The 25325-nt window shown below is 40.8% G+C and overlaps 1 protein-coding gene across 5 annotated transcripts; it reads right to left on the bottom strand.

The window, feature by feature from the left end:
• Positions 1 to 1033: 1033 nt before the first annotated feature.
• On the bottom strand, positions 1034 to 24319 carry LOC306964256 (voltage-dependent L-type calcium channel subunit beta-3-like). 5 transcript variants are annotated; one of them, XM_079558240.1, is made up of 14 exons: positions 24152 to 24319; positions 9281 to 9397; positions 8619 to 8741; positions 8432 to 8523; positions 7983 to 8029; positions 7822 to 7841; positions 7195 to 7275; positions 6078 to 6136; positions 5804 to 5904; positions 5544 to 5695; positions 3671 to 3766; positions 3424 to 3600; positions 2807 to 2869; positions 1034 to 2729 (listed from the first exon to the last, which is right to left on the bottom strand). In XM_079558240.1, exons 1-13 carry the CDS (start codon positions 24188 to 24190, stop codon positions 2825 to 2827), a joined length of 1149 nt encoding a protein of 382 aa, XP_079414366.1. In that variant the 5' UTR covers positions 24191 to 24319; the 3' UTR covers positions 1034 to 2729; positions 2807 to 2824. The 5 variants fall into 5 exon arrangements, with proteins under 5 accessions (XP_079414366.1, XP_079414368.1, XP_079414365.1 ...); XM_079558242.1 differs by having other exon boundaries at positions 2807 to 2854; XM_079558239.1 differs by lacking the exon at positions 24152 to 24319 and adding an exon at positions 11780 to 12026 and having other exon boundaries at positions 5544 to 5692.
• Between the last annotated feature and the right edge of the window lie 1006 nt (positions 24320 to 25325).

Genomic DNA, 25325 nt, shown 5'->3' with positions numbered 1-25325 from the left:
AGCAAACTCTTCCCAAAAGAGCCACAACTAACTGTAATTGCAGGTTTGTGGTAAATTGGTGGATGGAACCAGGGATAAACCAGTACTTCTTTGAAAACCAAAGAACCATCGGAGCTGGATGTGACTCTAAAATCATGTATTGCATATGGGCTATGTGAAGTGAAATCTCAAAACATGTTTTTTGTTTCTTTGTGTGTTACAGTATCTAGAAGGTTATATAAAATGAATGACCAACTTTTTCTTTGACTAGAAATCGCAGTGGTTTGGTAAATGGTAAAAATGGTCTCAACTTTACATCAAGGAACATACACTAATGTATGCAGACACTGGGAGCAAGGTGAGTGAAGTGTCTTGCCCAAGGACACACAGTGTGCACCTGCAGGAGCCGGGATTTCAAATCCCAACCTTCTGATCTACCGGCTGCAACCACAGACTCTAATATGGTTGTCTTACTGTAGCTTACATGCCGTGCATCCGTTCTTGAAAATAAGAAATGCCCAGATGCACATGATGTCAGTGGTGTAAATCCCACAGGGAGCTGTTGGGACAGAAAAACAGGTGGCTCTGAATAATCATCTAAAACAAATAGTGACACCTCCCAGTATGAGGTGTGTGTGAGGCCAATGACACCTCCAGCCCTCGCGCCTCTCTCTGTCGGGACGCCACAATCCACACACAGGCACAAAAACAACACATGAGGGTGCCGTAGTGAAGAGTGACATATAATACAGGTATAGTCAGAGGAGCCGAAATACAGATTTCAGCTACAATATATGTGTCGGTACCTTAGAGCTGGCTATCAATGAGTAAGCTCTGAAAAAAAAATAGTTTTGTGAAATATAGGCTTTTAAAAAAAAGTTGTAGTGAATTTCGAGGCAAGGTAAGTGCCTTAACCATCTTTCTCAGTATGCGTTTCTGTCTACATGGCCCTATGCCTTGTCTATGTGTTTCTATGACAGTCAATGCTGCCCTCTGCTGGAAGTATATAGGCTTTAATAAAATCACCATACACAAAGACACTACTTAAACATTGTTTCTTTATTCACCCCCTTTTGTCCAGTGTGGCACTGAAAACAGATGCACCCTGTTTATGACATTAAAATAATAGACTTTTGGAAACACTGACATCTTCTTTCGACCAGATGGTTGTTCAGTATCAGAGGTGGCTACACAACGGCATAACACTTGGTGCATTTATTGCCTCATATAGCAGAAATGATATTAGTGCAATCATTCATACCCTTCAGAAGTGAGGGGATACACTGATAGTCTCAGCTAGTGTCTGGTAATGCTAGACTTTGTATTGCATGAAGAATTTAGGCGAGTGAGAAGGAATTGGAGATTAGAGTTGTACAAAATTGTGCTTCTAATGTCAAGAGGACAGTTTATTTTTGTACATGTTTCAGTATTTGACCTATACTAGGATGAGTGCACCCTAGAACATACTGTACTCTGTGTTTAGTAGGTTACTTCAGCATGTTCCTTCAGAAATAAACAGGGTTATTGATATCTGCGAACAGCTTTAAAGTAGCCGAGGATATAGGATTGTGAGTAGAAAACAGAACTTACAGCATCTGTGCTCATAAATAAAGATAATAAATAGAGTCTTAAACCAACAGTACCTGCTGATTATACATATGTACAGCTTGAGTATGCATATATAATGTATGTAGGTCACACTGTGAGTCTGCAGAGTGAACGGCTCATGTGAGGAAGCTCCTGAGGCCCTTCGGATCAACTGTGGTTATAATGCCATGCACTGGTTATTTACACTGATAAGGAGAGTCTGCTGCTGCAAATGCTTGTTGATAAAGGTAAGCATGATTTGTTAACGCTGATATGTTGCAAAAAATTAAATAAAAAAAAGCCAATATCATAAAAAGAGTTAATACTTATTTGGAGGCATGTTAATAAATACAGTATGTAGACTATGTACCCCGCATTAATGTCGAGATTTGCCAAAAGAGGTCGCTTGATCACTGTTTTCAGTGAATTACCCTGGGAAAGATCTCTTTTTGACTGGTCAAATTTATGTTTAAATTTTATGTTAGCATAAAAGATACCAGTGTAGCCTGCATTCACAGCTGTGACCAAGATGCATATAGAGTAAATGTCGATGTGCAATCTGTGCTTGTCATGCATTGCTTTGCATTACTGCGCCGGATATGTGATCAGCTTAAGTGTAAACCCATAGGTATAAATAATATTGTTTGCAGCTAAACAACTAAACAAAAACCAAGGAAATAATAAAACATACAGAAGGGCACAATCTGATACAATTGCGCCTTTAGGAAGCATTTGGTTCAAGTTGACGATGGAAGACTTACAGCACTCTTTGGCGACAGGTTTTTAGAATATGTAATCAATTTGAAGCTACGGGGAAGATCGCTAATGCCAGTCTATTTGTATCCAATCACACAGGAGCTCACTCAGTGTTATGACCCGTTGGGATGTCCCGTATAGGAGGTGGTGGGGTTGACTGCTCTGCCTGAATCCCTGCAGTTGTAGATACTGGCCCTGAGTCGTCTGGTGGGAGCAGGGAAGAGAAGGTCGCGGGGCAGCACCTCCTGTTGGCTGTGTCCTACCACTACAGCACACTGTCATCAGGCTGTCTCTCTCCTGTGTGTCCTGGCAGGAGAGATGAAGGCGTGCTGCTGCCCCCTTGTGGCACACTGGACCCCGTGCGCGTAGACCTCCTGTCAGACTCCAGCCAACAGCTTTGGCGTCTCCTGCTTGGGCAGCATAAATCATGACAAAAACAAGGAACTGGCTTTACAAAAGAGGAAGGACGGAAACACCATGTTACCTTGGTCTGTAGTGCAGCTCATTCTATCAACTCTTGAGTCTCAGAATACTGCTCGGAGAGAAGCTGACATGTAATAAAACAATTTTAGACAAAGAAATATGCAGGGCAGTCTTATTTATGTAGCGATAATGTTTTATTTCAGGGATCGCCAACCTGAGTGTTCCACCTGTTCATAACTCTGTCATTTGGAGACAAGAAAACACGTAAAAAATATGAACTGAAAAATAAAAAGAAGAGTTTTGAACTGAAAAATATGAACTGAAATATGAACTGAAAAATAAAAACAGTTTTGAACTGAAATATAAAGTGAAAAATAATAGTAAGAGTTTTGAACGGAAAAATATGAAGTGAAAAATGAACAGCAAAATAAAAAGACTTTTGAACTGAAATATAAAGTGAAAAATAATAATAAGAGTTTTGAACTAAAAAATATGAACTGAAAAAGAAGAGTTTTTTCCCCATAGAGTAATCAGATTTCACTCATCAAGCTTGATTAGAAATGTAGAAAGCCCCAGAGGAGCTACTTGGAAAGAGATGGAGCCCCTGAACTGCAGGCTGGAGACCCCTGGTGTGGGGGAAAACACACACACAACATAATGACTAACAGTCGGTTTTACCTGTTGGCTGGAGTTAGCCGAGGGCGGGGTGATGACACTTTGGTCCACTACAGGGTTATTCACGGGTGGGACAGCAGAGGGCAGGTGTGTGGCTCTCCAATATGCATCTAAGTATTCAGCCAGGTGTTCACAAGCATCCTCCAACTGGTTCTCATCCAGGATCACATCAAACATGTCCTGGCAAATGAATGGGTAGGTGTAGTTACCAGAGAAACTATATTTTTTGGTCAAAAGTAGAGGATCGTACCGGTGGACACTGGGCCAGTTTGTCTCCTGCCATCATCTGGACATTTAGATGTTTGCTCTGAGACTTCCCTCGAGATTTGATCAATCTCTGAAGAACCTGACAAGGCAGATGTATTTTGTGAGCATACAACAGTACTTATACTTCTTAGACTTAGGCTAAAAGTAAGGTGAAAGCATACTGTGTACAGGATGTGTCCCATATATCAACTTTAATTAGTGAATTTCCATGCAATGACCTTTAGTGTCTGGCCAGTCTGCCTTAGGACAAAAAGTGTATCATGGAACTTTAAAGGACTCAGAAGATTCATATAAATATTTACAAATATTATATGTGAGGATGATCTTTTTCATGCTATAGCTCCCATGGTATTATATCATTAAAAACAAGTGCTTGGTGGAACACATGTTTCTTTTGGTTCATGCTACAAATATCTGTAACAAATGTATCAAGCTGCTGTGTTATGCATTTAAATACTCTTCATGACAAATTTTGACGCTTGAAACTGATGATTGAATCGGTAAAAATCTGTATGTTTAGCTCAGGAAGGACTTGCTTGTATCTAAAGTGAATGTAACCTCGACCTTATCATTTATTATGTTATGTAAATATATATGGAATTGAATATGGGGTAGGCACTTATAAGCTTATTGCATCAGCCTACTCCATTTTGAGCATCCACACTATATGAATTTTGAAGACTGTAAATGTAAAAAAGAATGTCAAATTGCTCAAAATAAACTAAACTAAATTCAACATTTCTGTCCTCATTCGTCCGAGTTTCTGCTCAGATGATTTGCTGATCGTCTCTTGTGTTGCGCCCTCAATAAAAACTATGGACCTAATAAAAAACAGACCTTTGACTAAAGAGCATGAACTGTGGGACATCGACAGCCCAAATTGTTATGAAGTGATTTAGATAAGCAACATTAAAAAACAATTAATGACATGTGTGACAACGTGTGTTTTTGTAAGTTCTATCCAAAACAGTAATTATTCCCTATTAGTTGCTATAGATAATGAAGATCCAGTGTTCATTCAAGAAAAAAAAAAAAAAAACACTTTAAATGACATTAGGCAAGGCATATTTATTTATACCGCGCATTTCATACACAAGGCAACTCAATGCGCCTTATAACATCTTACATGCTTCCCCTTGTGCCCTGCTTGTGTAAAAGACAAATACATTGTGGCTCAATAACAGCTTGTTAAGTTGCAAAGGAGTTTGTGACTTAGTTGAAATTGTGACACTCCATATGACTGAAAGTGATGAAGAGAAAGTGCTAACTCCAATTCACAAAGTGCCCACAGTCGTGACGGGATGCCCTTATCAGAGATTGTTCATTTCTAAGAGATGTTGAAAATACTTGCTAAACACAGAGGGACACATTTAAAATACAATCTTGTTGTTTTCCTGCCAAATCATTTTTGGAATAGAAAGCTTTCAGTCGTGTGGCCTGCTTTTCTGTTTTGCGGTTTCTTGTGTTCATTCAGTTGTTGTTGTTAAAAATTCCGTTTAATATGTTTATGCTAAAGATTAGATATCACCCATAACTTTAAAGACGTTCTTTTGGGTACTTCAGCATTGACATTTTACATTTTAAAATGTGAAATGTTGTCTATGTAAGACAGTAAGGAGAGAGAGAGAGAGAGAGAGAGAGAGAGAGAGACTGGACTGGTCGAGATGGTCTTGGGCGACCTCTGCAGGAAGTAGTACATGGCACATTATATATAAAACAATGAAAACAAGCTTTCACTTTCAGCTAAAGGGCAAATGTTACTTCAGGCATGTTTTTGAATTAAAAATGCAGGGATGTTCAAAAGATCTGATTTGATTGTTCCATCTATATAGCCTTCAGTGCAATTCACACGTTACCTTGGGTGAGGACACTTTGACATAGACGATGATTGGTGCCAGGGAGGTCTTGAGAAGCTGTGCGGGATGGTTGATGGTGTCTGCATCTAGGACGACAAGCTGCAGTGTCTTAGCCAACTCGAAAATCCTTTCAATTTCACTCTGAACTTCTGCTGCGAGGAAATAACACAGTGAGAGAAACATAAAACAGTGCCTATTCTCGGAAGGCATTCATCTTTATTTAGCTCCACAAAAAAAAAAGAGAAAATTTTGTCCCTCACCCAGAGTAGAACGTGCGTTGGATCTTTCCATGATGGTCTTCTTGTTGAGCACTGAGCGTTTTGCTAGCGACAGATCGGCAGTCACCCGTGTGATAGTTATCCTATATACACAAGACCAGCCACATTATCCTGACAAACTTTACCAAGATGATGAACTCGTCTAAAATATATAACAATCGCCCCATCCAGTGCAAAATATGACAGGAGGGAGAAAATGCCTGATCACAATTTACGCACCTCATGCAAGACATAAGTATATTCAAATAAAACAAACCTGCCATCAAATCTGTGCTTCAGGAAGTCAAACAGGGCTTTCTGCATCATGTCCGTTACCTAGGACACAATGATAAAACAACAGGAGTTTATTTGATTTTTCAAATATAATTTTCACATGGCTTGATACTCGATTCCTCTTCTCTACTCGTGTGTAAGCGGAGGGGAGAAACTGCTCTTTGTGTGCCATTCAGAGGAAGAGTGTTGAAGCATCTGTTCAGCTGATAATCTAAGATACTACATTTAGTATTGGTCACCATCAAGATCAATTTTGGACATTGTTTCTTGAACCATACAAAATAGCAAATAACTTAAACTAAATGATCGGTGTTCACTTTCACAATAGAACAGAACACACAAAACATTAACATATGGGGGCGAAGATATACAGGAGTTAGTGGAAAATTATACAATCATTTAAATGACTTGAACTGCAGAAAAATAGTAACATGTATCCACCATTTTCTAAACTGAAGTCCATAATTTCTGTTAAGCTCAATGTCAAACAGCAATGTGCAATGTGAGAAACAATAGAGGAAGGACAGAAAGAGGAAGAGCATCTCCAAAGCGCAGCACATCACCAGAGTATTCATTAATATTTTAGAGGCGGACAAAAACAAGCGGCTTGGCACACGGCCCTCACAGCCACAGAGGAGACTCAGTGCAGCAAACATACTTCTGTTCAGCTCTATTTGACTTAGAGCCACACAGTGTCTATATGAGCAATTATTATTATTATGTCAGATGATTGACCATGCATACAGCACATCAAGAATTTTACACAAAAAGGCAGTTTAGGCTCAAGCTTTGTGAAGAATATACCATAAAACTGGTCCATATTAGAATTTCCTCAAATAAAATACATGATCCACCAATAGTATCTGCAGAGTAACTCCTTTGCTGCTTTCCCAAGACCTCACAGTGGTGGGAGATTTGTGTTTTGTGTGCTATAATTTCATAAGGATGTAGCTGTGGTGTTTAGTATCAGTGTTAATGGAATAATGGAGGCCTGTGAGATTCCCTTTAGATCGAAGTGAGCAAGCCGATACCAATGTAGAGCAGATCAAGCTGGAGTCCTCGTTCTGTAAGTTAAATGTAATTTATGTAATTGCACTCACCTCATAACCTTTAAGTGAAGGCCCCACCAGCACGACCGGCCGCATGGATGGGACCACATCATAAGGAGGGACCTGCTCAGTCTGCACAAGACACAGACATAAGGCTAATGAGGTGCAGAACCGTTTGGTAAATGGAATAAAACATTCAAAGTTCAATTTATGGGCCATAACAGAAACTAAATATTAAGTTATGTACCAATTCAAACCATATAACATTCAATAGAAAATAGTTTGAATAATAACAAAGCGCGTTAAATTATCTTGTTCTTTTTATCACTACTTTTCCACAGTGTTTCATTGTTTCTTGCCTTGTTTTGTTTGTGCATCTGTGCATTTTTGTTTTCAAACTTTTGTCCTATATTTGTTTGTTTTATATTTGACAATGCACGTTGAGTTCATGATGGTTTTTTTTTGCCAATGTGGATTTATAAAGTAAACGGAACCAGAAACATTTCTGAAATTAAAACCCTCCATAGAAGTGTTTAGTTTACAAGATTGTAGACTTTAAATTGGTGAAATAATGTTTAGATATATGTAGGTAAGTAGTAGATTACTTTTACAGTTTTATTAGCATTGTCGCACCATATATAGGAATAAATATTCAAATCATTGCCTAGACACACATACCTGTTTTTGCTTCTGTTTTGCTTTTTAAACAACAAAATAGACATAAGTGAAGAAAGTTGAGTCAGTCTCAAAGAAATGATCATCCTGAGTATGCAATAGAAAGTATATGCAGATTGCTTCATGCATATAGAGTGAGGGGAGGAGCACAGGCAGGGACTCACCTGCAGATGAGGGCGGCGTGGACCTCCAGCCTGTGGACGCGTTTTTTCTGCAACACAAACCCGGCAGTCAGAAAAAAAACGAGTACGACGGTGCAGAAAAACTATCAATAACAACATATAATGGAAACAAATGATTGAGTTAAAACAATGTGTGTCCAATCACCAGATTACAGTCAGGCAATACGAGCGATCGCGATGTCGTCACATCTGTTGGCCGTGAATTTTACATTTTCATATTTGATAAACATTTTATTAAAATCCTATAATCAGCAAAAACAATGTCCATAAACAGGGCACTGCTTGCGCTGTAACATATCTATAATTTTATAAAACCGAGTTAGAGGCCTGTATGCGTCAGCTGTTGCCTACCATTCACCAAAACATCCGGCGAAAATTGCGGAAGTAAATAATAACAGCGATCGCTCGTATGGACTTTGGATGAGCCTCACCTTCGGGCCTCTAATCTGACAGGACTGGGGATGAATGTGATGTCTGCGCCTTCTTTCACTAGTCGACCGATCCACCAGTCGTTGTTAAACTTCTAAAGTGGAAAAACAAAAAGATAAAATATATGTGCAATAATTACTTTTAATAAGTCCTTTTAAGGCAAAAATCGGGAGCTTCAGTGGCCCTCACCTCTTTTATGTGCAGAAATTCTTTGGCATCAAAGTTCACAGCGGCTCCTTGGACAGGACACTCCTCGTCAGTGGCACCACAGTAACTCACATTTGTTTTTACAGCAAACGCTACAGGTTTGTACTGAACACAGAGAGTACAACATGCGGTAAACACTACACCTGACAGACTCACACCTGCCTTATTCAAGCTGTGCTGATAAAGACAACTGTATTTTAATAATAATAATAATGCATCGGTTTTATATAGCGTTTTTCTGGACACTCAAAGACGCTTTACATTGCATTATTCATTCATTCCATACTTGGTGGTGGTAAGCTACTATTGTAGCCACAGCTGCCCTGGGGTAGACTGACAGAAGCGAGGCAACCAGTCTGCGCCATCGGCCCCTCCAACCACCACCAACCACTCACTCACTGACTACATTCGCTAGGCTTCCTGGTGTTACCAAACGGTCTCCCATCCAAGTACCGACCAGGCCCTTCCCTGCTTAGCTTCCAAGGTCTGACGGGATTGGACAGAGCAAAGGCGGTATGACCACACAAAGGCGGTATGACCACCGGTATTTTGGTATATGCTATCAGCCAAATATTTCCTATTTTGAGGGGTTATTTCTCCTGAGTGATCGTCACTGACCTCTGTGAGTATGACTCTGGACTCACCTTGGCTCTCTCGAGCTGCAGCTGAGCCTGGCGCTCGGCTTCGCGCCGAGACGCCTCCTTGTCCTCCTCCAGGGACAGGTCTGAATCCGAAGGACGACTACAGGAATCGGCTGAACCCTGGAGCATGGAGGGAAGAGAGCACATGAAGCTTATGATTAACAATATAACTGCACAAGCTGGTTCACCTATTGTCACAAACATCACTGTTTAAAACATGCCACTCTATACCACATTTCAGCTGCAAATATTGTATTGGAAGGTACAACAATAATCGTCATATTGTGATTCAGTGCATCTGTTTAATCTATACTTAGAAACTCAGACACACCCCACTTCTATTGGTTAGTCTCTGAAATGCACTGAGTGAGTGACAGGTCATTCTAACCAGTCATAGTGAAGTGTGAACTTTCAGTAACGAAATAAAGTATCAAATAACTTTACCCTACGTTACCTCTTTAAGGCAATGTACACCTTTATAGAGTGGAACAGTCTTTTTTAAAAAAACCTTAATTATGTGGCAAAAATCTTTCCATATCTAGACTTGGGACTGTACAATAATAATAAATTGGATTTCCACATAAATAGAAGGAAATTATTTTTATTTCAAAGCTCTTGAATGACAAAGAAGCATATCAACACAAACCTACAAACTGAAACCTCCATGTGAACTTCTGCTTGTCACTCAGACTGAAACTCAGGTGAGGGTAGGGTCACTGAGATTGAAAGGTTGTTTACAAACAGGTTGAGAGTAGCCTATGAACAGAGAGGGGTGGGACTAGGACAAGCTAAGCTCTCCCAGTGGTCTATATGTAGTCTGCCTGTGAGCTAAAAGATTTAGTGTCGCTGAGAAAGCCTTTTGGTGCGAGGGGCGAAGCGTCCTACACTGTAACTACGGAGTACAGACAATGACTCAAGAACCATCATAACCAACTCCTGTACGACTGAGAGCATACACAGACCTCTCCATGTAAACACCATAAATCCACACTTATAGCAGCATGTCTGTCTGAGGCTGCAGTCCCATAGAGGTGCAATGGAGACGTCTCAAAGCGACAGGACACCCACAAGCTCTAAATATATCCCACTGCAGTGTCATCTGCTCTACCTGTCCCCACCTGCTGTCCCTGCACTCCAGATCCCATTTTCACACTCTTTCCCCCAAATATTATGAGCCACATGCCGAGTCTGTTGATATCATTTGAATATCAAAGCAATGGAGGTGAAACACAGTGTGAGAAGTCTCCTCCCGAAGAAACAAAGTCTAATTAAAGCACTGGAGCACAGAGCCCTTTGGTGCTGCAGATGGAGGAAACTGGTCTGCCATACACATTGTAATATTTGGAGAGGCCAGTGTGGGCTGAAATGAAACTTCTCAGTGGATAATTACACAGGCTTCAGTGTAAAAGCCTCATTCTCATACGGAAACGCTGCATTGACTGTGCTAATGTTGAATAGGATTATGAGGTGCAATCTACAGTAAATGGAGCAACTGTGAAAAATTGAGCAAAAAAAATAGCGCTTCCAGCTCAAGTTGAGTGTAAACCAACAACTTTTTAAATCTTACTTGATACACTGTGCCTTGTGTTCTTGTTGTCCTATCTTAACGTAGCTACAAAGCATTGACTCTTATGTGTATTCTGTACAAATCAGGAAGAAAAGTACAGCACCATACACTGATAAGTAGTATGTGAACGCCAACAGCTTTTTCAGTATTTGAAAAAGTGAATTTGGAGATGGTGCCTTTGCTAGGCATGCAATCACTGGCAGATCTAGACAGAGAGTCGAATATGCATTTCTATCATTTGCATTTTTATTCATTCATTCAGCCTACAAATACGCTGCTTCGTAAATCTCATGCCTGCATAAATACAAACATCATGCAGAGAGTTGTGAATGCCTTTGTGACAGGCAGAACATGAAAATAAAACAGAGGAAGTTATCCACATAATGCCATACTGTCAGTCCCCATTAAGTGTAACGTGAGATAAAAGCCCGGTGTTGCAGCAGTGGAGGGCTAACAGAAGAGGGCAGCATTATAGCGATGTAAACAATTGGACGGTACAGTTCCAAGCCACGCGCACAAGTTAGATAACAAGATTGCCATGACAGGTAATGTCTCAAAAAAAAAAAAAGACCAAAAAAAAAAAAATGCTAAAAATGCAACTAAATCTAAATCAATGCTGAACCCAAAAGCTGAAATGATAGCCTACTACCATATTTCTGCACAAGTAGCCTAACACTGTTAAGACATTAAATGCTGCTACAAGTCAACAGGACCCAATCAGAGGTAAGTTCAGAACCAGCCCCCCCCCAAAGTTGAATCCGGCGACAGTAGTGTATAGCCTATGTCTGTAAAGCCACAGGGTGAGATGCTGCGAAGTGGAGAGACGCGCAAAGTGCAAGAGGATGGGACTTCCACGTCGAGGGGAGGGGGGGGGAGAGCACACTACACTATGGACACACGCATGCAAAGACAAAAATGTGATCGGGAGCGTATACCTTGTTGCAGATCAGTCCCGTAGCGCTCGAATCCGAGGCTGACATTGTTATGCAGCCTGCTCACCCCCTCCCTCTCCCTTTGCTCGGAGAAACGCGGACCATCCTCCTCCCGTCAGCCCACTGTGGTTACAAGGGGGTGAACGGGAGAGATGCTAAGTGCTCCACGGCTGACGTTGCTGCGTGCTCCAACAGCCATTTCCTATACAAAATTGATGCCCCGGCCCTGACTGCTGTGTGGCCTGTGTACACGCCCGTAACAGTGTGCTGTCGATTCAGTTTTAAAGCAGGATTTCAAACATGTCATCACATCCCAACACCGGTGATATAGCGATGTAAGAGCAAACAACTCTGTTAACAACATGGCGAGATACCCCCTCATTTACCCCGCGGTTTTTCACTCAATGCAGACTTTTAATGAAGGCTCTCAGTCATCCAGGAATTATCCATGGTACACAACTCAATCAACCCCGTCCAGTTGACAACATTTAAGACTCACTATGATACAGGCTTTGAATAAGTTGGCAAAATTTAGAAACTATTTAATAAACATGACCTATCTGTGTTCCCAGATATAAGGTCATTAAAGGCACACTGCGTAACATTTTGGACTAATGTCATCAGTACAAAACATGTCCCCAATGACCAGCTCGACAAAGAAAATACTATTTTTGCTGTGGGCAATCAAAGTATGGATTTAGATGAGGACCGAACCTGTTTGAATCTCATATTCTGCTGACTTTAGTCACATCTCCATGGAGACGAGCTGGAGACGTACCCACTCCCGATAAAGTTACAGTCATATCTTAGGAGAGCTGAGCCGCTCACAGCAAAGGCACATGTTTGTTTGTATATTTATGAGGTATTTTTCAATGATGAAAATGTCTTTCATAAAATAAATTGTCTTTGAATTTTATTTATTGGGCATAATGATAGAATGACGCCTACACACACCAGATATGGCTTGAACCAATTTGGAAATGAACATAAAGGGACTTCTGCTTCACCACAATCTCAACACCTGTCCCCAACCACGTCTTAATTAGTGCTCGTGCAGCCTTCAGTAGATAAGGCTCAGGGCCAGAACTCCGGAGGGTCTCGCTTTCAAAAGAAAAAAGCCATGTCCACAGTGAAATCTGTGCTTGTGTGTCCTGTTCTCATATGCAGCTTAAAGGCACTATACCTGATTTTTTTTTTTTTTTCTTCCCACAAGTGAAACACATTTTATTTTGTCCTTCTTTAGTATGTTGTAAACTCAGACATTTGTGGGAAAAATACAGTCCATCGAATAACTAAGCATTTGTATCAATTTTATGAACTCTCAGGATAGTTTTGTAGCCTTTCTGTGGCAATGACCCTGTAAAGTGAACCTGCAAGTTGTGAAATGTACCTATAAACTCGTCCCTGTGAAGAATCAGGATATTAAAAATATGTTAGAAAAGTTAGAAATGAGTTTACACTACAACTAACATACTAATTTAGTGGTTTTCTCTTTCTTTGTTACTCTTTCAAATCAGGTATAGGGCCTTGAAGGTAAATTGTAGTGATAGTGCCCTTTTACAACCACTAAAGCTACGGTTCCACATAACACGCTTGTATCCCGCATGCGTTAGTCTAAGTACTTGCTTTGTCACGTACTCTACGCAGTACAGGTTTTCCCACTACACACAAAGCCCGCAGTTGTTGTGTTTTGAGAGCCGTGATTAGTGTTTATCAGTATGTTGTAGTTCAATCAACAGTGACACATGCAGAAGTTGGCCAAAACTAATCATGGATGAAGTAGTCAAGGATTTTGCCTTCGTGCTCTCGTCGTTTATATATTGAGTTCATGTTTTCTGAATTGGACTACAACTGTCGTCACGTCTGCTGATTGCTGGTTTATTTCACTGACAATCTGTGCGGGTTAGGCCCACCCGTTCAAACTGCTCCAATTGCTCTGTTCCCAGACTCACTTCCCTGCGTGGAATGGACAGGGAATAGTATGGCAGAGCCGGGGAACCAACTGAGAGCGTTCACAAAAGGAGTACCACAGGGATCGATCTTGCGGCCACGTTGTTCAGTTTTAAATGACCTCCGATCCATGTGTGATGATGTTGATGTCCAAATGTATACTGACGACACCACTATCTACACAGATGGGAAGGAAGGACCATGAACAAGTGGCAACCCAACTATCAATGGCAATGGACAAAATTGCTATATGTTTGAATCTTTCCCATCTGACACTGAATGTGATAAAATGGACACAAAGTTTTTCTCAGCAAAACCAAAAAAACTGTTGTTTACAGTAAAAATCAAAATGTTAATGAGTTTAGATACCATAGCATCATTTTGATCCTAGACTAAGCTTTAAGAAACACATCAACATGGTATGTCACACAATAAAATATAAACTGTTGGCATTTAAATCTATAAGAAATTAATTGACAATACAAGGAGCCAAAGCCTACTTAAATGCTATATTACCTCACTCACTCTATGGTGTATCATGTTGCAAGCACTGAGGATTCTAGACAGGAAATCACAACAGTATCATCACTGTCAAATATTAACCAAACATATAATGCTCAACTTTGAATATATAATTAGGTCAGTCAATCTTACGTTACTATTCAAGATTATTAATAATGTGGCCCCTCCACCACTGAAAAGATTTGTCCAATGAACTTCTATCAGATGGTCAGAACAACAAGGTCAGCAGTCAATACTAGGGCAATCGGTATTTTGCTTTAACAATCTCAGAGTGGAGCAAACTTCCAACTGCACTAAAACTATGCAAAAGCTTTAAATGATTTTTGCCTGGATTTTCTGGGATCTCATAAATGTCAGCATTAAAGAGACTAGATTAAAGTTGGTCATTTTACGCTCACTACTGCCACTTCGGGTCTTATGCTTGTGCATGACGGCACTTCGGACCTGAAGTAACAACCTTTTGAGTGACAGTGCAGGATTTTAGAGGCAGTTGTAGTGAATTGGTCTGGGCTCATTCTACACATTAGGACATGTAGGGGGATGAGATTTTTTTTTAAAGATAACAAACACAAAACAACCAGAACTAAACTTAGAAAGGTAGTGGGTGGGTATAGAGGAACAAGTTTTCCCGATGATGAAATGTACTTTTTATGCAATGTATAATAGCACTGTCTGTAAATAATATGAACTGTATTGTTTTATTCGTTTTGTTCAGTGTTCTGTAATTATCTGTCTAGGGGACTGCAGATTGAAATGAGCTCCAAGAGCTAAAGTCTGGTACAAAGCATCTTTTTAAATGCTGGTTAATGCTCCTGGACAAGGTCCCTGTGAAAATAAATTCAATAAACTAAACTAATGCTATGCTAATACTAGCTTAAGTTATGCTAATAGCGGCTAAATGCTATCATTGGCAAAATCACCTTCTTCTCTAACAGTGGTATGACGTTGTGAAATATTAAATCCGTACGACCTGCATGTTTTAGTGAGGGCGGTTCTCTTTCTTGTTTACCAATCAGAGGCCAGCAGTCTGTTCATGTCACATTAATCTCGGTTCAGTGCACTTTGGCCACAGCCCGAGGTAGGTCCCAAAACCTATGCCTGGTCAGCCCGGGTTAGTCTTGGCCTGGGCAGTGGAGACGCCCGCCAAACAGGGTTGACCAGGCACTAGGCTGGATAGGGCCTGCCTGTGGAAACACTACCTTTAAAATCTTCACTAAGACACATCTAAATAAGATAAAACAAAGAGTCTGCTGTTATGTAATCCTAATGCTTAGTGGTAATAACAACAAGTAAACAGTGGAGTAAGGGAATGTTATTCCAGTTCCAATTACAGACTGAGGGACAGTGAACCATAAGGATGCATAAGAGGGGTCAGGTAAAGGACGGTTGAGAAAATAATACAATTCTTATAGCAACAGTACTAGGAGTTTTAAAGGAACGGTAACTAAGGTCTCTATTGGTAGTGTGGGCCTTTTTTTTTTATCAACAGTCAATTCTGTGGCAGCAACAACTCATTGTTGGGTGTTTGGAGGAACAATATGGACTGTGATATGATATAATACTTGAGTGGTGTTGGAAAACATTTATGCCACTTGTGTGTTCGAAATGCTATAGTTTCAAATTTTGTTGTAGCAGCAGCTGGCAACAATCTTCTGCAAAGCTGCTTAATAAAACTCAATACGAGTCTTTAAATTATTTGTACGTTTTAATTCAAAAATCAGCTGCAAATGTATCCACTGCACATTATGGACCATGCCCCTCTTCCAGTCAGCTGTGGTGTCCTGCAGAGAAGCACAGTGAGTCAGCAGCAGCAGTCCCAGTCCATCAGAACAGAAGTCTTAATCAGACTGTGGATATAACTGTACAGTAAGAGCTAGCCTGCCCCTGTCCACACTCACTCTCTCAGCACACTGCTCCGGGGCATCAAGACCCTGCACTGCCCTCCATTATAACGCACACTCTCGGTCAACCTTATTCAACTTTGACTGCCACAGGATTAAGTGCACTTCAGTGGAGGTTTTTGTAAAAATGACTTGGGGCTACATCTGCTGGACTTTCAAAAAACAAGCTTAGAAACACAGTGTGCAGTAAAATAATGATAGGATCATCCATCCTTCAATCTATAGCAGCATTCTCCAACCACACCATGGCCAGTCATGCTAATGAGCCTTAGGTGACCCAACAACACCCCAGGTCAGGACAATAGGCCAATTACTGATCCAAAATGAGGTGCAGATTAAACAAACGGGAAGAGTGAATGGCATGTCTAACTCCTCTGTACATAACAGGTAGAGAGACTGAAGAAAAGTCAGAGCTTAAAAAGCTTCACGCATGAACAACTAGGCCTGCCACGATAACAAAATCTAAAGTTTGATATAATGAGGCAGGAAACCATATTAGTGAGGACCTTTTAATGCCACAGAAATGCCACTCTAAAGCTTAGGCTCTGTTCGAAAAGTGTTTTATCTGAAAATATCCCACAATAAACATAAGAAATTACTTTGGGTAAAAAAAAAAAATGTACAGACGATAAATATTGAGCCTAAAAATGTATTGTTTATCTGTCATTCAATGAACGATAAGTCGATAAAGTTATTATTAGGACAGCCCTATGAACAACCCAGTCCAGACGACTATTGCAAACATGGCAATTGCACACAATGACCGAATGAGAGGAAATGAACCAAGGTAAAAGTGTACTGAACAATGTTTTAGCATGTTAGCCATTTATATTGTATTTCTGATTCTGTTGAAAGGTTATCAATACATTAATGATGGCTATTATAAATATCAAGAAAAGAGTTGAGTAGATCATCATAATATGCAAGTTTAATGGTTTTGTTTAGAAGAGAGCTCATATCTGCTGCCTTTGTACGTGCTATAACCTAACTCCATACATTTCTTCCTTGCTGTTCTGTAATGCAATATGCGCTGGCTTAGTTATTGCCCTTTTTTTATTGTGAAGCTGGACGAGTGTGAAAGAGAATTTTCAAGAACAAATACACCTAGGACTTTTTTTGGTCTAAATATAGCTCTGCTCTCACACCTCCCTGACCGGCCGCGGGTGCAGTGTAGAGAGAGAGAGGCAAGAGGAGATTGTCAAAGTTCACTGACTTCTGATGAATTCCCTACAGTGAGAGAGGAGCAGGTTGTGAGCCTGTCTGTGCCGTATGCACTGAGGCACATCTGAGGGACACTGGGCCTCCGTCTGCAGCTCCTTTAAAGTTAGGAGTGTTTTTGTTTTTTTAAATCCCACACTCAGACTTTGTGAATCTTTCTATTGTCAATCAGTGCTGTTTTATCTATATTTACTCACTGTATCAAGGTTTTTGTTTGCTATATTTAGCTGCTATGGGTTGTCCAGCTGCAGTAGAAACAGCTTGCATTGCATATTTGGGGCAAAATGCATTCAGTAAAATTTGTGTCTATTTGTGAATGCCTGCACTCAACCGCATCCATTAAAACAAAGAAGGAAATCATATAAACCAGTTTAAAAAATAGTACTGAGATATATTTAGACAGCACCAACTAACAATTAGTGCCAGAAAACCCACCCAGTAATGAGCAACAATAGAGATTGTTTTACCGGTCTTGAATCTTCCATTCAGGATTGTTTGGGTCACCAACGTGAGCATATGTTCTTGAGTGTAGAGCTTGCGATTGTGTTGTCAAAACTGCAAAGATTGCGCGTTTGCCTGTATCCTCTAAAATGGTGGACTTCCGAGGTAAAAAATCTCTACAACAGGCCTCCCTGGCTGCTCTCTGTGCGGCGAGCTGCAGTTGAGTTACATGTGGACCTACAGACTCCTGACAGTGCAACCAGAGCAGCCGGGTGGATCGATCAGAGCGCCATGCACGCAGATAAACTCCATCCTCTGTATCCTCTGTATCCTGTACGGGGCAGCACCACCCTCCTCCCCATCAAATGACCTCAGGATACTGTGTCTCCTGCTGCCTATAATAACCTTCTGTCAGACCTCACTGTTTATAAATAGGCTTTCTGAAACATTATCCATCTTTTCTTGTCAAAGACAATAACTTTGAAGAAGAGTTTTTATTGTAACCGGAGTGGGCCTTTGTGGCATTTAAATGTGAATCGTGAACCGACTTTGTGACGATTTGCCAATTTGGAGAGATCGTTATATTGTTTAATGGTATCTATCTACTCCACCCATTCCTCCTTTTGGTCACCTCTTGCACGCTCTGAGTGACAGGTGCATTTCACAAATTGCAATGAGGTGTGAACCCTCAAAAGAATAAGATAGCTCTCAAAGCTATACTAGCCAATATAAACATACAGCAAAGTGTTTAATTGCTATATGTACAGAAATGGCATGTGAGAGGTTATCAGGGGACTTTGAGTGCAAAATAACCATGTAAAATATATGTTGCTCTTACACTTTCCCCACTCTAGAAATGTTAAGTTTATTTGTTCTTGCTGATTGTTAATGGTTTTCTATTGAGTTAATCACTATGCCACAATGTAACCCACACTCAGTTGTAACGTCTGATAATAAATAGAAAAGGTAGACACAACACAATAAAAGAGTCAACCCAGAATAACAGTAGTTTCGCAATGCCCAGTAATTGAAACAATCTTCATTTTTTGACCCATGCAATGGACTCGGCCTTGCTGACTGCAGTGAGCACACTCCGGCCTTTATTTCCCCGGAGAACTGTCAAACCTGACTTGACTAAACTGCTTCAAAGTGCGGGAAGTGTCGGAGCTGCTAACCCACATAAACTGTGTACCAGCGCTAACACGCGGCGCAGCACGAACTGTAAACGGGATGTTTTCTTTTTCTACCAGGCTGACCTGATTTGGGCTCTGGGTTTGAATAAGGCCTCATTTGGTGTTCTGAATATGGAGGTAGTTGCTCAAGAAAAACAGAGAAAATGTCAGACTTATCAATATGTAATGCTGGCCTATATGCAAGCCTTACAATGGCTCGCGTGTAGGCTGGCTTGCCGTTAAATGTAAAGCTAATGTCGTGTAAATATGTATTTGTACTGTCACTTTTTGAACATGTACTTTTTTAAATCAAGGACATGTATTTGAATTCTTTTTTTTTTTAACAATGCTTGGTCATGTGTTCTATGAAATTGCACTGCCCCCTTTCATCTAAACTAATCTATCTAATCTTGTCAGATGTAGAGAGAGGTTCTTAAAGGCACTTCCTGATTCTTTTTTTCTTTTAGGGGAAAGAAAAAAGAAAATTGTCCTCCTTTAGTCCTTCAGTATATTGCAAACCAGGACATTTGTGGAAAAGAAAGACACTGTTCATCTTATATAAAGCATTTGTATACATTTCATGAACATACACTTACTTAGGAATGAGTTTATACCACAACTAACGTTTTAATTGAGTGACTGTTATTGTTTGTATTAAAAAAAAATCAGGTATAGTTTCTTTAAGTCATCTGTTCTCTGTAGTTTACATGCTGGACATTTTGTTTCTCATTCGGGAAGCTTCGTCAGCAGCACTAATGATCTTAGTTTTGGCAGTAGGCGGGACATAAACCTGAAGTGGGAGGGGTTAGACAGTTATGCTAATGAATCCGAGACACGGCCCAGGGCAGGTCAATAGACAATTAACAAGCAGTAATCAGGTCCAGGGAAGCAGGGCCAGTACTGCCTCTCTAATGACTCACCAAACAATAAGGAATATTTTTGAATTACTTGAGAGTAGGTTTTTAGAATAAAGGCGGGGTAAATCAAACCACTCCTAACGTATTGCAATCTCTTTTCTATGACAGAAATTCCTGTACTACAGAGAGCTTGCACAAACTAATGTCTTATGTACAACACGTTAAATCTGAGGGGAAACCGGAGTACCCAGAGGAAACCTCGACACGGGAGAATAATGCAAACTCCAAACTCCACTGGTCTAAGGACATGGGACACCCACACAGCTCGTCACCACCTGCTGCAGACGTTTATATCGACATTATGTTTGCCTGGATACCTAATTTGCCTGAACTTTGCATTGTCTTTTTTATTGTTCTTTAATGTTTGTGTATTAGACTTTTAATGTGTTTCCTTTTAAAATGTGTTGCTATCATTATTACTCGGGCTTCTTTCTATGCACTTTTAGACTTTACGCATTTTTACAGTAATAAGTAATGCATTTACATAAAGGGTTTTTCTGGTTTAGACATGACACAGTTAGTCCAATTTAGGCCTCTTTTAAACCCGTCAGACTTGATATTTTGATTCTGATCTAGGCCTGGTGGTATTACAAGGTCAAATTAGGTATTTTATGAGACGATACACGGTGTGAAAAGTTTGGCAATCACAGCTGTATACTTTTTCCAACACACTCTTCCTAGTGGGTCGTCCTCTGAGACAGATGTGAGTGACTGACACCTGGATTTAACCAACCAGAAGCTGATAATTACCTCTTAAAAGCAAAATAAAGCTAGTAAGTACACATGCATGACAAAATCAAGGGTCTAAGAATTTTTGCCATACCCCTCAGCACAATGACACTTTACATAATGATAAAAAAGCGATCAAATGAACTGCAATATTTTACCAGAAGCACATCTTTTCCCCACTGTGGCACTTATGGACGTTGAGGCTGATAATAAGGAACCTAGAACCGGGATCGTTGGTTTTTCTACACATTGCTGGTTCATCAGATTTAATCAAGCCACTGCTCGCTGACGCTCCAACACACACGTAAAGGAAAGGCACTCACACAAAGCACTCGGCTCCTCACGGGACAGGCTTTTAGTGCTCTGTCTCATGCAGTATTTAATTGACCCTGCACAGGAAGCCTAGCGGTCCCAAATGCACTGCCTCTTCCCCCCCTCCGACAATACACAAGCAGCAAGTACATCACAGCTGCATCAAAAACATTGGATTGATTTAGAGATTTCAAATGACAGCAGGGATAAAGCAGTGACAGCGTCTGAGGCTCTCACTTTGAGCCAGTCTGTAAACTTCTTAAAAAACGGCAAGAAAGTATTGATGAGTGAAGATTGATCGATGGCGTTAAATGTGCCTTGCGATGTTAAGCTTTGAGGTGCGGAAGATGCTGCAGTGTACTTACTCAGTTGGAGGTAAGGCAGTGGCTCGTGCCTTCTTCTAGTCGCTCATGGTGTGCCCTCTGTGGGGTAACACTAAAGTGAAGTGTAGCGTGCTTATAGGCAGTCTTCTTTCTATACCCCCTCTCTCCCTTCGCCCCCACCCTCCGCTCCTTCCTCCACCTCTCCCCGAACACAAGCCCAGCGACGTCACAGAGGCTCTCTCAGCTCGGCGCATCTATATACTCTCCTCCTCCTTCTCCTCCTCATCGCCACCCCGTCCTGCGGAATGGGAGATTAGGTTTCTACAGGAATCTTGCAAGACACAATGTCAATAGTTACATTATGATCAGGAGATATTTCTAGTATAAATATAGCCGAGGAAATTGTATACCAAGAATGAAAAGCCTTCGGGGTGTCTTTGTCTCACTGGTTTTGATAGAGTGCATATTTTACATGAAACTGGTATAACATGAACAAAAACTACAAAACAATATGTACATGGCAGACTGTTTTTTTTTTATTTGAGTCACTGGTTTAAGCTTGAAACATTTCCTCATAAGGACAATTACAGGTTAGATATCCCACAACATTCTAATCACCGTTTTCTTAGGGGCTAAGATAGATCACAACTCCTGAACAGTGTCTTTCGTTAAGCGGTTTCTAAATCCGTCCGCTGCTTCTGAACGTTCACACTTCCCTGTGATTGGTTGAATCCCCCTGTCTCTCACTCAGAGTATGATATGGTGCACAGAACTGCATTACACATAAAAAACACACAGAATCACGAAACAACAATCTCCCCCAAACAGCAGATTGTAACCTTACCATTCGATATTTATCATCAAATCACCACACCCTGTATTGATATTACAATCATTTCTCACTGTGATGGATGTTCATGCCTTGGCTTCAGAACAGCAACAAGCTTTTACTGGATTTTGACGTGTTTCATATGACATGACATCTATCATTTTCAAGATGGGGCAGGCACTAATGTCCAAGATTTTTAGATTTTCATTTTACCATTTTTTTATAAACAGAACCAAGTAACACATGAGCCATAAGCGCCACTGCAGGAGTCGTAGCATGTTGTGGTTTTTTACTCATTAAGTGTCCGTGAGAGTAAATACTACGCTGACAGAAAAGACAAAGAGAGAGAGGGATATTGTACATCCAATTAAACAATGGAGATACATTTTTTTCACTCAAACTTGGCTATAAATACTGTAGCCAGTGGCACTAGCCCACAGTTAGCTAACCGTAAACAACAGGGATGTGCACGGTTTACCACACACACGCTCCAAGTCCGCTGAAGAGAACAGCTATTTCACATGACATTAATTTAAATTACAAAGTTAAGAAATAAATAATATGAACTGATTTACCGTTAAAATAATCAATTTTATGATCATTATTAATACATTTAAACAGTTAATTAATGCTAACCCTAAACTCCGAGAACATCTCCGCTGTTTATGGTGGGACCAAGGGGACTTCGGACCAGTGGGTCCCTTTCTTACAAAAGAGATGTCGGACTAATGGCACCCCTACTCAATGGGACAATTTTGGAGTCGATGTCGGACTAATGGGACTAATGGGCCGACCCCTTGCCCGTTAGCTTCCTCTTCGTGATTCTATTAGTGTGTAATGAGCCTCTGACTCGGAGGCAGGAAAGTTGAAATTGTGGTTTTCTGGCCAGAGACACCAGGGAGAGATGAAAGACCCCCCAATCATCCCATCAACACTTGTATTACCTCCAGAGAGACTACAGAAAGTGAGATTATGGGGTTAATAACTGTAATATAAGCGGTTCATTTTTTTCTTTTGAAATGTTGAGAACCAATACACCATTACATACAATAGGCTACAACACCATGTTTACCATCTGTATGTGTGTATGACAAAGCAACAGCACCTAGAAAACAATCACAAATTTAGTATTAATTGGGCAAGCTTCAGAACTCTAAGTGTTGGGATGCAACTCGAGGGCAAACCACATAAAGAAACAACTAGTGAACACAGACAATGAATTTACTCTATGCCATCACAGAGTGTAAGTAACCAGGATTGTGACTGCTCAGAAAAATCCCCATCAAACTTTGGATACATTATTCATATCTGAGGCAGCAGGAAATGGTGCAGCAAAGAAGAGAACCGAGACATAAAAAAAAATGCTGCTGTTTGAATTCCGTTTAAACTATGGAGTTGAATAAAACATGAATGAAAGAATGGTGACTTCAAACTTAAGCTATAAAAATGGAAAGAGCGACTTTTTAGGACGCGGCACCCAAGCATTGAGAGCATCTGTCTGTCAGTTTGTCCCACGCGAGGCACTGCTCTGGGCTGTGCTGCTGCTGCTGCTGCCGCTGGTGCATTATGGATGAGGCTATTTTAAGGCTTTGGGGATGGTGCGTTTTGATTTGTGAGTGGGGCGAGATGGCACCTGACTGATGCCGAATCTTTCCCTCATGAGAGCTGAGCTGTGATGAGTTGAGTGAGACACGAAAGTACAGCATGTGTTAAGCCCAGTTTGAAGTTTGATGTAAACAGAAAGACAAGGAGGAGATGCCGCGTTGACTATTTGTATCTATAAAGGTGCCATCTGGATATAGTATTTAAGACACACTCGGCAGCATAAAAAGCTCTTTACATATGTGTCCGCTCGGTCCATTCAATAACAAAATCAGGATGTTCAACTATCTCGGCTTTGTCCTTTCAAGCATAGATCACTGTTTCACTATTTTCACTTTCACTTGTTCACAATGAAACATGCCAATCAATCCCACTATGTCTATGGGGCATGCGATGAGGACAGTACATACAGTACCTCGACCACCAGAGAAAGCAAACGAAACCTGCGGACGGACCCACCTCGTTGAGCAGGAGGGCGCTGGAATTGGTCAGGGACATCCGTGGCTTCCTGAAATTTTGGTCGCCGGAGCCAAACTAGGATAAAAATAGCCTCGAGTTGGATCAAAATGTAGCCTATCAGCTGGAGACGAATCTTCGCGCCTCATCCAAACAGTTTTCTCAATTGCAAACCACGTGGACTCCGACTGGGAGAAGTGGAGCGAAGTGCACAGTGAAAATGTGCTGTTTTCAGACGCACCGCTTGATCAATGAGTGCACGCAAAGCCATGCGCGCGGACACATGGCGTGGATTACAGCTTTTGCGATAAATTATGCAGGACTTGCACTTTTCAGCCTTGTCTGTCGCTCCGGGGTCTCTGCGGACTCATGGCGGTCGGCTATTTTGGATTTGAAGAAGAGCATGCGGATGCATTTGTGAGTTTGACCGTGGATTTACAATCGAGAGTCTATATGTCATAGTCTATATATTCTCCAATCGCGGCTGGTCCCGTTAATATAAGGAAAGTAGGCTACTGAATACACTCACTGCCAGATTTGTTGCAACTTCCCCTCATTATTAAATATTTTATTCTATGTTTTTATTTAGCGTAGCCTATTTTAGTCATAAGCTATACCATTTGCATAGACCTTGTTTCTGCAGCTAATTAAATCCCCAAAAGGAACTTAGAAGTTGTGAGTGTAGAGCAATTTAGCCTCCTCACTTCGTGCAATTCTAAGTAACAACTTAGTCTTTTGCTTTAAGCTCCCAACTATAGGATACCCTGCAACAAAGGCTACAATCTGTGTCAAATTTGGGAGTTACACAGTAGCAGCGTCTCCCATATTGTGTCTCAGTGCTGGCTGTGTGTCAGAGGGAGCAATGATGCCATCTCATCTCAGCTTTCACAGATGCAGCATTTTGTCTTTGTCATCCTCAGGACTCGACTGATGCGGGTCCTTGGACGAGCCCAGACTGAGAGCAGGATGATGTCCAGAAGAAACTCGTTGTTAACCGCACTCTCAAAAATATAGACAATGTGAGTGTTTTTTGTGGTGACCACCTCAAAGTGCCAAAAGTGGATCCACTTAAGCAGTTTGGGGTTGACGGGGGTGAAAGTAAAATATTAATTGTAAAGGCTGTCATAGAGATTGCAAACCATTGTTGCATATTAATGAAAAAAAAACATTTTACTCT

Source organism: Gobius niger, assembly GCF_951799975.1.
Source record: "Gobius niger genome assembly, chromosome: 6".
NCBI lineage: Eukaryota > Metazoa > Chordata > Actinopteri > Gobiiformes > Gobiidae > Gobius > Gobius niger.
This window is presented reverse-complemented; position numbering and strand designations above follow the sequence as displayed.

Excerpts from the sequence above, each read along its gene's own strand:
- LOC306964256 (XM_079558238.1), bottom strand. The coding sequence starts at position 11,824 with ATGTCAGCCTCGGATTCGAGCGCTACGGGACTGATCTGCAACAAG. Across the intron at positions 9,398-11,779 it reads CGGGACTGATCTGCAACAAG|GGTTCAGCCGATTCCTGTAG; the intron begins GTATACGCTCCC and ends TCCATGCTCCAG. Across the intron at positions 8,524-8,618 it reads AATTTCTGCACATAAAAGAG|AAGTTTAACAACGACTGGTG; the intron begins GTGAGGGCCACT and ends TTTCCACTTTAG.